The sequence below is a fragment of the Dermochelys coriacea genome, chromosome 1, assembly GCF_009764565.3.
Source record: "Dermochelys coriacea isolate rDerCor1 chromosome 1, rDerCor1.pri.v4, whole genome shotgun sequence".
Taxonomy (NCBI): Eukaryota; Metazoa; Chordata; order Testudines; family Dermochelyidae; genus Dermochelys; species Dermochelys coriacea.
In genome coordinates this window covers 15,399,252-15,413,265 of record NC_050068.2, presented here as the reverse complement: position 1 = coordinate 15,413,265, position 14,014 = coordinate 15,399,252, and the positions used below count along the sequence as shown (strand labels likewise).

Here is a 14,014-nt window from a genome sequence, read left to right as displayed (position 1 = left end):
GGAAAAACACCTGCATTAGAAATCACACAACAGACCAGTAACCTCCAACCAACGTGTGGTCCCTCATCCACAGACAGCCTCTCACTACTTATTTTTTCACGCCCAACTCCCTAGGAGGTTGATGTACTTCCAATTTCTCAACACTTTCAGCCAAAGACTATCACTTTATGGAGTTTCATCTCCTTATGGCTCAGCACAGCTGGTGACTCCCCACACGGTAAAGCTTGGCCTGGAGGACCCTGCTTGCTGTGGTTCTTCTGCCTGAGTGGGGGTGAGGGAATGGGATTTGGGGCGCATACACTTTTCATGTGCCACACACCCCATTTCTGCCAGAACTCCTTTGCATGCCCACCTGCAGCTGGGATTTGAAGAGGATCTGTGGCTTTTGAGCTACAGAGAGACAGAAATTTTAGACAAAAGTCAAAATTTCAAACAGGGGTTTTTTTTTTTTTTAAATACTTGTGTCATTCAGAAATAGTCAGATTTTCCCACACACTCGGCAGAGACAATCCCCTTTGCCTTCAGGGAGTATGGGGCAATTTTCAGGCCAAACTGATTTTTCCAAGCCAAAGTTTATATACAGGAGAGCCTGAAGTAGGCTTTATAATTGAAGCTGTAACTAGAACCCTTCTCCTACAGCTCTAAACACACAGTGCTCCAGCCTGTGAACGAAAGAACCCCCTTGGGCCCTAGCTGACATTACTAGCTTCCTTATCCCCTCGGTGGGCCCAGCTAGTCCATGGTAACCTCACTCAGTCAGACCCCCAGTACATTACTCACCTGTGAGTCCATACAGTGTTTAGAAGGCCTTGGAAATGATCACTGATATTAATTGTCCAACTTTCTCTCTAGGGAACAATCCCACATTGGCAGGGGATGAGCACAATGACCCAGATGAACAACTGTTTGCATCTCTGTTATCATTTATCATGTTGTGTTTAGGAGGCTCTGCCTTGTACAAACCCAGAACAGAGAGACCTGCCTCCTGCTCCAAAGAGTTTAAACTCTAAACGTGTACAAAGGCTGCCACTTACCGATCCAGCAGGTACTTCAGGTATTCAGAACAGTCCTGCTGAGCTCCAGGGCTAAACCAAGGAGGCCAGGAGGCTGAGAGGAAGCCTTCAGGTGAGATAGCAGGTCGCTGGCAACAACAAAATAAGAGGAAGAGAAGCATTTAAGCCCAGTCCCACTCCCATTGGGCATCACTTTGCATTCACTTCAATAAGAGTTGGGTCAGGCCCTTGCAGACACAGTCAGTCACGGAGACCTGTCGGGAGGCAGTGTAGCATGCATCAGAGAACGTCAGGAATAGAGGTACCTGTGCCTTGTCCCTTTAAGGATTGAAGGTCTGCTGAGGGGGCCAAAGGGGACAGCTCTGGTTGCAGAAAAGTGGTATGTGCTCTGAAAGAACTGAGCGGGGCTTGTGCAAACTATGTTTGCTTTGGGGGCAGGGGGTTGATACTAAGTTCAATAAAACTCCAGGTTTAAAACTGTCCCTGGAGTGTAACATTAGCAGGACAATAAAAAGATTTCTTTTTACCACTGGAATGCTGGTACACTGCAAACTCAGGGAGTAGGGTGGCCGCTGACGCATCTCCAGAATATAGGGCATCCCCACTCCCGCCGGCGTGACCCCACATGTGGAAATGTTAGCAAATGAAACCTGTATGAAAACACTGCCACATTTAAAATGCCCAGCTCATTCCCGAGTATTATTGTAAAAGACTAGTTCTGATTTTTTGGCAAGCTCGACAATGCAACAGCCTGCAAACCCTGCATTCAATTCTGTTTATGATTAAACATATGGCATGAAAAATTACAACGTCACTCAGAACTTCCTCAATAAAAGACGGTGTTCATTTGTGTGTAGGGAACAATGTGACAATGTAAAGGCAGTTAGGCTTGCTAGCGAGAAGCAGATTGTGTGGTGTGCCAAAATTCACAGAATACCATAGCCTTTTATCGGTGCCCATCCCAGGCCTTCAGAAGTTCTTTGTTCTTGTTCAGTGTACATATTCTTCCATTCCTCTGTTGAATTGACACATATATGGAGCTCCACTTTCATGATCTCTGTATCTTTACATTTCTGCAAGCTGTGATCATCAAAAAGAAAACCCCCTCCGTGTGAGCATTGCCATGTGGTATTGAAGAGATGTAACAGCTGATTTTCTTCAAGTTCTTGAAGTTGCCCTGTGCTCTGGTGAAATTTTTTGGGTACCTCTCTTCATGAGGCAGGCAATCCTTTAATGCAAGAGAAGAGATTAGACTTTCTACCATGCCAAATTCTTCATTCTTTCATGCTACAAGTGCAAATAGCTTCAGAAAAATTCTTCAAAGCTGATGGGTTTTTCAAGAGCTAACCTGAACACTTTGCTGTGAAAGCAAAGTGAAGTCATACCTGTCATGCAGATACTTCTTTGCTCTTTCATAAAGGTCATGAAGCCCTTTTTACACCTTCCAGGGATATCTTGAGTAAATCCCTGGAGCATAGAATTCACATGTATCCAAAGAATTTGTCCCTAATCCTTCCCTCCAGTTTCATATTCGTCCCTTTGTGAGCTCATGCACTAAAAAGAAAACTAAAAAGCACTTGGCTTCTAAAGCCTCAATACAATCCGTGAATAGCTTCAGAGCATGGCTCACAAAGAGAAAATGTAGTTCAACAACCTCACTGGTATCCCCCTTGTTACCAAAGCATATCCAGATTACTTTGGGACACTCCTCCTCTCCTAAACACTAAAAATCACTGGGTAGTGGGTTCCAGCACTTCAGTAATCTATTGACTGCCAGCAAAAGAGACAGCCACCTGGTAACGTGTCTCAACAGATTGCACTCTTCCACTTTACGGTCACAAATCGCCTTTCATTGTTCTGTTCCAGTAGCAGAAACGCTGAAGTGAGAATAAACCTTTAGAATTAAATGCTCTACACTGACAACGTTTTTCTGCAGCATAATCTGTTGTGCTATGAAGAATATGTGCTAAGCAACTGGCTGCTAAAGTGTCCCTGTTGGCATTTTTCAGTTTCTGGTAGGGTTGTCAAATGATTTAAAAAATTAATCACGATTAATCGCAGTTTTAATCCCACTGTTAAACAATAATAGAATACCAATTTAAATTTATTATAAATAGTCTGGGATGTTTTTCTACACTTTCAAATATATTGATTTCAGTTACCACACAAAAAGAAAAGGAGTACTTGTGGCACCTTAGAGACTAACAAATTTATTAGAGCATAAGCTTTCGTGAGCTACAGCTCACTTCATCGGATGCATTTGGTGGAAAAAACAGAGGAGAGATTTATATACACACACACAGAGAACATGAAACAATGGGTTTATCATACACACTGTAAGGAGAGTGATCACTTAAGATAAGCCATCACCAACAGCAGGGGGGGGAAGGAGGAAAACCTTTCATGGTGACAAGCAGGTAGGCTAATTCCAGCAGTTAACAAGAATATCAGAGGAACAGTGGGGGGTGGGGTGGGAGGGAGAAATACCATGGGGAAATAGTTTTACTTTGTGTAATGACTCATCCATTCCCAGTCTCTATTCAAGCCTAAGTTAATTGTATCCAGTTTGCAAATTAATTCCAATTCAGCAGTCTCTCGTTGGAGTCTGTTTTTGAAGCTTTTTTGTTGAAGTATAGCCACTCTTAGGTCTGTGATCGAGTGACCAGAGAGATTGAAGTGTTCTCCAACTGGTTTTTGAATGTTATAATTCTTGACGTCTGATTTGTGTCCATTCATTCTTTTACGTAGAGACTGTCCAGTTTGGCCAATGTACATGGCAGAGGGGCATTGCTGGCACATGATGGCATATATCACATTGGTAGATGCACAGGTGAACGAGCCTCTGATGGTGTGGCTGATGTGATTAGGCCCTATGATGGTATCCCCTGAATAGATATGTGGACAGAGTTGGCAACGGGCTTTGTTGCAAGGATAGGTTCCTGGGTTAGTGGTTCTGTTGTGTGGTGTGTGGTTGCTGGTGAGTATTTGCTTCAGATTGGGGGGCTGTCTGTAAGCAAGGACTGGTCTGTCTCCCAAGATCTGAGAGAGCGATGGCTCGTCCTTCAGGATAGGTTGTAGATCCTTGATGATGCGTTGGAGGGGTTTTAGTTGGGGGCTGAAGGTGATGGCTAGTGGCGTTCTGTTGTTTTCTTTGTTGGGCCTGTCCTGTAGTAGGTGACTTCTGGGTACTCTTCTGGCTCTGTCAATCTGTTTCTTCACTTCAGCAGGTGGGTACTGTAGTTGTAGGAATGCATGATAGAGATCTTGTAGGTGTTTGTCTCTGTCTGAGGGGTTGGAGCAAATGCGGTTATATCGTAGCGCTTGGCTGTAGACAATGGATCGAGTGGTATGATCTGGATGAAAGCTAGAGGCATGTAGGTAGGAATAGCGGTCAGTAGGTTTCCGATATAGGGTGGTGTTTATGTGACCATCGCTTATTAGCACCGTAGTGTCCAGGAAGTGGATCTCTTGTGTGGACTGGTCCAGGCTGAGGTTGATGGTGGGATGGAAATTGTTGAAATCATGGTGGAATTCCTCAAGAGCTTCTTTTCCATGGGTCCAGATGATGAAGATGTCATCAATGTAGCGCAAGTAGAGTAGGGGCATTAGGGAACGAGAGCTGAGGAAGCGTTGTTCTAAGTCAGCCATAAAAATGTTGGCATACTGTGGGGCCATGCGGGTACCCATCGCAGTGCCGTGTAGCTCACGAAAGCTTATGCTCTAATAAATTTGTTAGTCTCTAAGGTGCCACAAGTACTCCTTTTCTTTTTGCGAATACAGACTAACACGGCTGCTACTCTGAAACCAGTTACCACACAGAATACAAAATGTAGAGTGCTCACTTTATATTATTATTTTTATTACAAATATTATATTTGATTACAAATATTTTATACTTTATACGATTTATATTATTTTATTACAAATACATTATTTGTATATTATATATACATACTTCTATTATATACATACGGATATTATATATACATATACATTATTTTTATTACAAATATTTTATACTTTATACTATTTATATTTTTATTTTTATTACAAATATTTGCACTGTAAAAAGAGATAAGAATTGCAATCTACAAATCAAAGCATGAAGGGGTATATGAATGTTTAGCATATCTGGCACGTAAATAGCATGAACACTGACTACAACAGTGCCATACGAATGCCTGTTCTCACTCTCAGGTGACATTGTAAATAAGAAGCAGACAGCATTATCTCCCATAAATGAAAACAAAAACTTGTTTGTCTTAGCGATTAGCTGAAGAAGAAGTAGGACTGAGTGAACTTGTAGGCTCTAAAATTTTACGTTGTTTTGTTTTTGAGTGTAGTTATATAAAAAAAAAATTCTACATTCATAAGTTGTACTTTCATGATAAAGAGATTGCACTACAGTACTTGTCTGAGGTGAACTGACAAATACTATTTCTTTAGTTTATTTTTTTTACAGTGTAAATATTTGTAATCAAAAATAATAATATAAAGTGAGCACTTTGTATTCTGTGTTGTAATTGAAATCAATATATTTGAAAATGTAGAAAAACATCCAAAAATATTTATAATAAATTTAAATTGGTATTCTATTATTGTTTAACAGTGGGATTAAAACTCCAATTAATCACGATTAATTTTTTTAATCAAGTTAATTTGTTTTGAGTTAATTGCTTGAGTTAACTATGATTAATTGACAGCCATAGTTTCGTGTAAACCTTGTTATGCTTCCCGTAATTTACAATGGCATTATCTGCTGCATAGGCTGACAGCTTCTGCAAACTGCGGTCAAAAGCCAAATGTTTCTGTGACAAAGGCTTGTGCAGTTTCCTGACTATCACAGTTAAATCCAGGAGAAAGTTTGAATCCCTTTTTCAAAACTGAAATACGTTAATACTAAAGAAAACACTTTGCTGATCCCTTATTTAAAGAATCAGTGGTCAAATAGAAGTATAGATCATTACTCTTAATATATTCTAAATGCTTCTGAATTGAATATGGGGCTAAAATGTTCTTGCTCAATGTTTTTTGCCTTGCTTTTTCCACAAGTCAAGTCTTTAGCTACAGACGAGTCATGATAAATAGTTTTATTAAATTTTACACTACCGTTGACGCTTCGTTACGAATGCTGATGCATAACAGCATGGACCACTTTGCAAAGTTCAGCAGCAGTCACATTATCGGCATGAGGAGACACACTTGCTTTGAAGAAGTTCTGCATATTAGCTGTACTGCACGAGTTCTGTTTGTACTTTTCAGAAGAAATGTGTTGATTCAAGTCTCCTTTTCGATGATTGCTGACAGCTACATCACTCCTATACAGGCTGCAAGACGTGCGATGCTCTCCGTTCCTGCTTTCAGCAATGAACTCATATTCTTTTAGCCACTCGGGATTAAAAGACGTCTTGCGTTTCAGCGCAGTGACTATAAAAAAACTCAGAGACGATGTTGACTTTATTGACTACAGCTAAGAACTGCTTGTGAATCAGAGTTTGAGGGAACAAGCTATCTGTATGGGCAGTGATGTAGTCACACTGATCATGGAGATTATTAATTTTCCACCAGGGACCAGGATTTTTTAAAAGACTCACAGAATTCCCATGGTTCATATAGACTGACATGTGTTCCCCTACTATGGTGATGGGACAGGCACAGTATAAGAACCCAAAGAGCCCAATACCGAAAGGTCCAGCAGGGTACAGTAAAGAAGCTTCTTTTTGACTCTTATATGCAAAATACTGGCTTCAGTGAAGTTCACACTTGCTTACCCTAAACCTGAATCTGACCCTCTGCTCTAAGTGAAGGAGCAGATGTTAGCAAACCTGGAATCCCAGAGTCCTTTGGTTATGTTACTACTTGCTACCCTTTTCTGCAACAAAGTAGCTACATGTGGGACCCACTGAGGTGATCATAACACAAGCCAGACTTTCCAGCTGCTTTTGAATGGTCTTAGTGATATGCATTTAAGGTAAACGGGTTACTCTGAGATACAGCCATGTGCTGCTTCCACCCCTGCTCCGTCTAGGTGCAGAGGCACTGGTACCACACAAGTGCTGATAGCCAGTGCAGCAGTTCTGCTAGAAAGGGTTTTCTCCCACCGTTTTCAGACAAGCCCCCAGGGCACCGTTAGAGAGAGACTGTTTCATTGCTGGCTGCTTATCCAAACCAGAAGTTGGCTTTAAACCATATACGTTTCTCCTCTGTTTGGAGCATGAGCATCATCGATGTATTCGATAAACACAAGGCAGCGACGCGACCATGATGGAGTCACATGTTCTGCTTGGGAGAGTCAAGTGTGGTAGGCTCTGGAGTCTGGGTTTAAGAGCCTTTTAAGCATACTGTCTCTCACAGTTCTGTTCACACCGTTTACTGGTGCACCACCAGGGACAGACACACAGACATGAGTTCCTGCTAGACCTGAGGTTACTGGTGCACTACCAGGAAACAGACATGAGTTCCTGCTAGACCTGAGGTTACTGATGTACCACCCAGGAACAGACATGAGTTCCTGCTAGAGCCTGAGGTTACTTTAAATATCAGGCCCTCCATTCTAACAGCCTGTCAACCTCCCCCTCAGCCACCAGGCCCCAGTCCTTGGCCTTGATGCACAAAGTTACCTTTCCAATCCATTCAGTTTCAATCCTGTACTTCAGCCCTGCCCCCTCATTGTCTTCCCTTTGTCTTAAATTTAACCTGATCAAAAAAAATGGCTTCCTACATTTTCCTTTGCTGTTGAAATATCACCATCTTCCCTATCCGCCACTCAGACTATTAACTTGTGAGTCCTCTTTGATTCTTCCCTCTCCCATGCCCCCACATCCAGCTGTGTTTTCCTCTCTGCTGTTTCTAAAATCTGACCTTTTTCATCCTGTGCACCCTGCATAAACTCTGGTCTCTCCTCATAATCTCAAAATGTTGACTACTGTAACCTCCTTTTTGCTGGCTTCCTGATGCCTGACAGGGGACAGCACAGAGGCCAGTTTGGCTCCCTTCCTGCAGAGTCTAACCAGCTGTTAGCCCCGTCAAAGTATCGGCTGGCTGCCTGGTGTGCAGCATCTAGCAGCCAAGGAGAGGAGAGGGCAGCTGCTGCAGCTGGCCCAGCTGCGCCGACTGAACAGCAGAACGCCATGGGCCCGCCCCTGCCATGCCGCACAGAGGCACCGCCCCCACTGGCGTCCTCCTCCAGAGACAGATTTCCATCAGACAAAGCCATGTCTGATTTTAATCACTAGCAGAGAGGGACGGAACTTTACAAAACTAGGACAGTCCCATTTTAAACCAAACGAATGGCCTCCCTACTCAGGAGCCAGGGCAAACTTCATTGGTGCATTGCAATTAGGGAACATTCAGGAGTTAGAGTAAGGGAATAGGCCTCAGAAAACATGTTTTCTAGTCCCACCTCTGCCACTGTCTTGCTGTGTGATCTCCGGCAAGTCGCTTAACCTCTCCGTGCCTCAATTTTCCCATCTGTAAAGCAGAGTCATTGAAATGGGCCTACATTTGTAAAGTGCTCTGAGATCCTCAAGGGAAAGGTGCTGTATAAGTGCATGCTCTATTTGTGTTATTTACTCTTTCAAATGAGACTTGAAATGAAGGTTTCAGCCACATACATGCCTTAAAATCTCACAGCACATTTTGCATAAGCAGGAGCATTTTAACAGCAGACTCCTGGCTACATTTCATCTTGGATAATGTTATTCTGCCTCTCTGAGGGCTCATGTGGAAGTGATAATTCTTCACATTTCAATTCAGCCTCCTCTTCATTCTTAGGAGCATAGGAGTTGTTGTAATGGATCAGGTCAGTGGGTCCATGTAGTCCTGTATCTCGTCTCCCACAATGGCCAGTACCCACTGCTTCAGAGGAAGAAACTGTGCTGAAGGAGATTACAGGATAACCTGGCCCGAGAGAAGTTTACTTCTAATCACCAACGTCTAATTGTTTATACTATGATGTATGAAGGTAACTCTGGATATTCCTGTTGTCCATATAAATGCCTAAACAAATCCCTTTCTGAATCCTTCCAAGCTCTTGCCCTTATGGTACCTCGTGGTAGTGAGTTCCACAGGCTAATTGCATATTATATAGAAAAGTATGTTCTTTTATCAGTTTTTAACTGGCTACCTCTCAATTTCCTTGAATGTGTCCTTGCTCTTGGGAGCATCAATTTAACTGATCTACCTTCTCTAGCCCACTCATTATTTTATATATTTTCTTCATGTTCCCTTTTATTCATTTCCACCTTCCATGTTTAAACTATTTATAAACTACTACAGAGACTTCCACTTAATTCATTCACCAGTTCATTTGATCCTCCATTAAATTTGATCCAAATCCTTTTATAAAAATAAAACAACTTCCACCCGTTATTCTGATCACTGTAGGCAGGTACTATATTACTGAGCAATGTAACTAATGCCTTGAGGAAGCGGTTATCTAATTAATATGGATGGAGACACAGTTCTGCATGAGAAGAGATTTTAAGAGCTGAAAGATCAATATGAGAAAAGACAATAGTTAGAAGCTGTTAGGGAGTGACATAACCATACAGCTAAGGGTAGCCTAGAATTCCTCCTTACCTGTAAGGGGTTAAGAAGCTCAAATAACCTGGTTGGCACCTGTCCAAAAGGACCAATGGGGAGGGAAGATACTTGCAAATCGGGGGTTGGGGGGAGGCTTTGTTTGTGTGTTCTCTGGGGAAGCAGAGAAGCATCAGGTCAGAAAACTCCTTCTCCTAAAATCATCCTAAAATGAGTCTCAGTATTACAAAAAGAGGAAGTAAATAAGGCAAGGCGCGTTAGATAACCTTTTCTTTTCAACTTGTGAATTTTCCCTGTGCTAAGAGAGAGGTTTATCCCTGTTTTTTGTAACTTTAAAGTTTTGCCGAGAGGGGAATCCTCTGTGTTTTGAATCTGATTACCCTGTGAAGTTACCTTCCATCCTGATTTTACAGAGGTGCTTCTTTTACTTTTTTTTCTTTATAATAAAGTTGTGTTTTTTAAGAATCTGGTTTACCTATTTGGTTGGTAGATTATTCTCAAGCCTCCCCAGGAAAGGGGGTGAAGGGGCTTGGGGAGATATTTTAGGGAACAGGAACTCCAAGTTGTCCTTTTCCTGAATCTTTGTCTAACTCACTTGGTGGTGGCAGCAGTACCCATCCAAGGACAAGGAAGGACTTGTGCCTTCGGGAAGTTTTTAACCTAAACTGGTAGAAATAAGCTTAGGGGGTCTTTTATGCAGGTCCCCCACATCTGTACCCTAGAGTTCAGAGTGGGGAGGGAACCCTGATAGGGAGACAGTGTGATTGACGATATAAGTACTGCCACATGTTATGCCTGCCGGGGCCCCAGGATCAGATGGATAATTAAAGTAACCACGTATTTTAGTCAGTAGGAATGCAGCTGATTGAATGAGAAGGAAGACAGTATGAAGCAGCAAGCTCTCAGGCAAAGTGTGACAACATTAGCTCTTATCCAGCATTGACAGTACATCCGGAGTTATCCCCAGTGCTGGACGTTCAAGTGTTTTCAAAGCATGACCACATCTTTATATCCATTGGTTTGTGGACACCACCCTTCCCATGCAATTGTGTGGAGCCCATGCCCTTCTATTCATAACTGTGAAGACCACCTCCTCTCCCACTAGCCGTTGAGTAACACCCTTGTGGCAACCACAGCAGTTGCTAGCATGGAAAAGCAACAGCAGAAAAGTACTGATGCATTCTCATCTTCTTTCAATGCATCTGGAAATGAGGAAGAGCCAGCTCTCTGCTGACCATGGCTTGGGAATTACTACCCATCACCCTTCAGTGGCCTCTCTAAGAGGCTTCAAATTTGTCATCCAAAATGAAAGTACCCAAAATCACTCATCAGTCACTTTTGAAAATCTTGGCCTTGATCTTTTATGGTTGTGAAGATAACCTTCAAACTATGAGCCATGTATCACCACTATTATGATAATAGAATCATAGATTATCAGGGACCTCAGGAGGTCATCTAGTCTAACCCCCTGCTCAAAGCAGGACCAATCCCCAATTTTTGCCCCAGATTCCTAAGTGGCCCCCTCAAGGATTGAACTCACAACGCTGGGTTTAGCAGGCCAATGCTCAAACCACTGAGCTATTCCTCCCCCATGTCTAGCTGAGTCTGCAGGCAGCCTGAAACAAGAGTTCGAAAAGCTGCCAACTCATTCATCTCTAAACCCACTGAATTGAATGAATATTTAACTATTACACCGACCATACCAGGAGAGATTATAATCTGAAGACTGCCCATTCTCATGAGTGAGAAGCTTGGGAGAGACCACCACTTATATTTTTCCAAATCTGAACCCATAATTACTCCTGGGGAAAATCTGCATCAAAATATTAAAAATTCTGTGCACAATATTTTAAAATTATGCAAAATTCTGCATATTTATTTGTCAAAATAACACAATATAATCACTCCAGTTTCAATTATTTGGGTAATTTATTTCAAAATACCTGTCAACAAGTGTGTTAACAATACAGACCCCAAGAAAAAAGATTCCCCCAGGAGCAGAGAATTAAAAAAAACCTCTATGACAACCCTGTTCCAGTTGCGGGGTACTGGAGAGAGCTGCACGGAGTCCCCCAGAGCCCAAACACCTGCACCTCCTTCCCCCCAGAGTCCAGCCATAGGGCACCCCTGCCCGAGACACCTGCACCCCATCCCTCCCAGAGCCTTTACTCCCCACAACTTCTTTACTGTCCTGCCGGGGGGAAACAGTGCAGTGCGCCCCTGCCCTTCCTCACCCTTTACCAGAGCCAGGTCTCCCATGCCTTCTCCCATCCCCGGGCAGATGAGGATCAAGCCAGGCAGCCAGAGCACGAAGAGTTTCCATCCCCACCAGGCTGGGCACGCCGCTCACTGTGAGGTGGAGAGTCGGGCTCTGCAGAGTACAGCAGCCCCTAATGGCAGCCAGCAACTCTGCAGTCCCAGGTCTCCAGGGGAAACATGAAATTCTGCACAGAACATTAATTCTGCATTGCGCAGTGAAGAATTCCTCCAGGAGTACATAATAGAAACAGAATTTGTAAACTTTATAAACTGCACCAAGACACATAGGCCTCTTATCAGCAATTGAACCAGGCAGGATGTAGCACCCAGATGAGCCTTTCTGACACCAACGGTACAAACAAGAATGTGCAATAATTACCTGACTGTGCTCCAGAAATGCAAAGAGCCACTGGAGCTTTGTCATCAAGGGCTGAGAATTGCTTTCGGTTAAATTCAGCACTGAGTGCCTAAAGCTTTAAAAGCAAATCAAAAACACAGACAGAGAAAATTAGCCATTGGGGAAACCCAGTTTTTGTAACAGACAAACTTACAGCACTGTTGATAAAGGAGAGGGAAAGGAAACCTACTCAGAGGCCATGAAAAGAGCCTGAATGATGCTGTTCATATAGCAGGTGTTCCCCAGGTTAATCAACCCAATCTTCCCTGTGTCAGATTTGGAAGCTAGACGTGGGTAGAAACAGGCCAGCTCATTCTTCTGGGAGGTCCAAGCATTTTGTCCCAATAAATGTTTAATTCGGTCTTCATTTGGAATTGGAAGAGCCTTAGAAACAATCAGAGATCTTTGTCAAAATCAATTTTACTTTCTATGAGGTAATAAAGAATCGATGAGAGGTACCAGTGGACCTCGTCGGCAAAGCTTCAGTGGGAAATTCAAGTCACTGGAAACTCATAGGGGGCAGTATCGACTCCCCACTATGACTTGCTTAAGCACAGTATAATTTATTCTATTTTATTTGGATTAGAGCGGTGGCTAAAAACAACACTTGTGATCAGGACCCCACAGTGCTAGGCACTGCACAGACACATAGTAAGAGATGGTCCCTCCCCCAAAGACAGGGCCAAGCTTTTCAAATAAGATCCAGATTCAGAATCTGAAGCATCCCCTTTCCCGCAGAGTGAGGAGAGCTCAGATATAATTCAGGCCCTTCTCTAATGATGACAAGGTTGCTCTGTATTGAACAGCAAACTAAAGATAGTTTATATGCGGTTCAGAGGATGAGACTAGTACTGCATGCCTTACTTTGACTGCTTCCATGACCGGCTCATAGAGATCTGGAAATCCTGAAAACCGGAAGAACATAGAGTGGATCAGCTCGGCCAGCTGTTCCAGGCAGCTTGTTGCTGAGTTCGAGTCTTCCTTGTTCAGAGAGGCCACCAGTCTGGGAATGTGGGGAAGAAGCTAAAAAAGCAAAGTAAATTCACTGACATAAGGCTCAGACTAGTTATGCATCTACTACACCTCGCACAGCACCCTAGATTAAAGTATCTGTGTGAAATTTCACCCCTTCCAGAGGGCCAGCACACAAGGCCTGTGCATCACTTAAATCCCATTTAGGGCTTGACCCTGAATCTATTGAAGTCAACAGCAAAGCCCCCTGGTCTTCAGTGGTGCAGGATCAGGGTCTTAACCATTATTTTGAGGGCTTAATTGGGGTTTAAGTGTGTTACCTAGGCCCTGTGTTAGCCCTTTGAGCAAGGGTGAATTTCACCCTCTCTATTAGTCTGTGCGATTTGTCCATACACACTTACTAGGGAATGGAATGTTGCATGCGGGAATGGAGCAATAAGTAGCTTAACCTTAAACTATGAGCTATATATATTGCTAATTGAACCTATCTTGATTAATCTGTGATTTGTACCATTTTATTGCAATCTTTATAAACTACACTGCAATTGTTATGGCCGGATGGGTGGGAAGAGATGTCCAAATAGCCAAATTGATTATTTTGTTTTAAATCCACTCTTTACAGAGGAAATTAAAGCAGCTGTTATGTTACATACTCTAAACCCAAAAGAATTGTACACAAGTGCCCCCTACTGGGTCGGTAGCAGTACGGAACTAATATATCATTTCCAAATGTATAAATGTGCTAGACCCTGGTTTTAAAATTCCCATGCAAATTTATGCAACATTTCTCACTAATTTGTTTCCTGTGATTTCACCTCATCTGTCCTGAATT

The 14,014-nt window shown here is 42.8% G+C and overlaps 1 protein-coding gene across 1 annotated transcript in view; it reads right to left on the bottom strand.

Moving 5' to 3' along the window:
- USP35 (ubiquitin specific peptidase 35) overlaps positions 1-14,014 on the bottom strand; it is a 65,370-nt gene that overhangs the window by 5,125 nt on the left and 46,231 nt on the right. Inside the window, exons 6-9 of the mRNA XM_038383855.2 lie at positions 13,075-13,233; positions 12,401-12,594; positions 12,193-12,286; positions 1,035-1,141 (exon numbers count right to left, since the gene is read on the bottom strand). Coding sequence (XP_038239783.1) covers positions 1,035-1,141; positions 12,193-12,286; positions 12,401-12,594; positions 13,075-13,233 — 554 coding nt within the window. The remainder of the gene's footprint in view (positions 1-1,034; positions 1,142-12,192; positions 12,287-12,400; positions 12,595-13,074; positions 13,234-14,014) is intronic.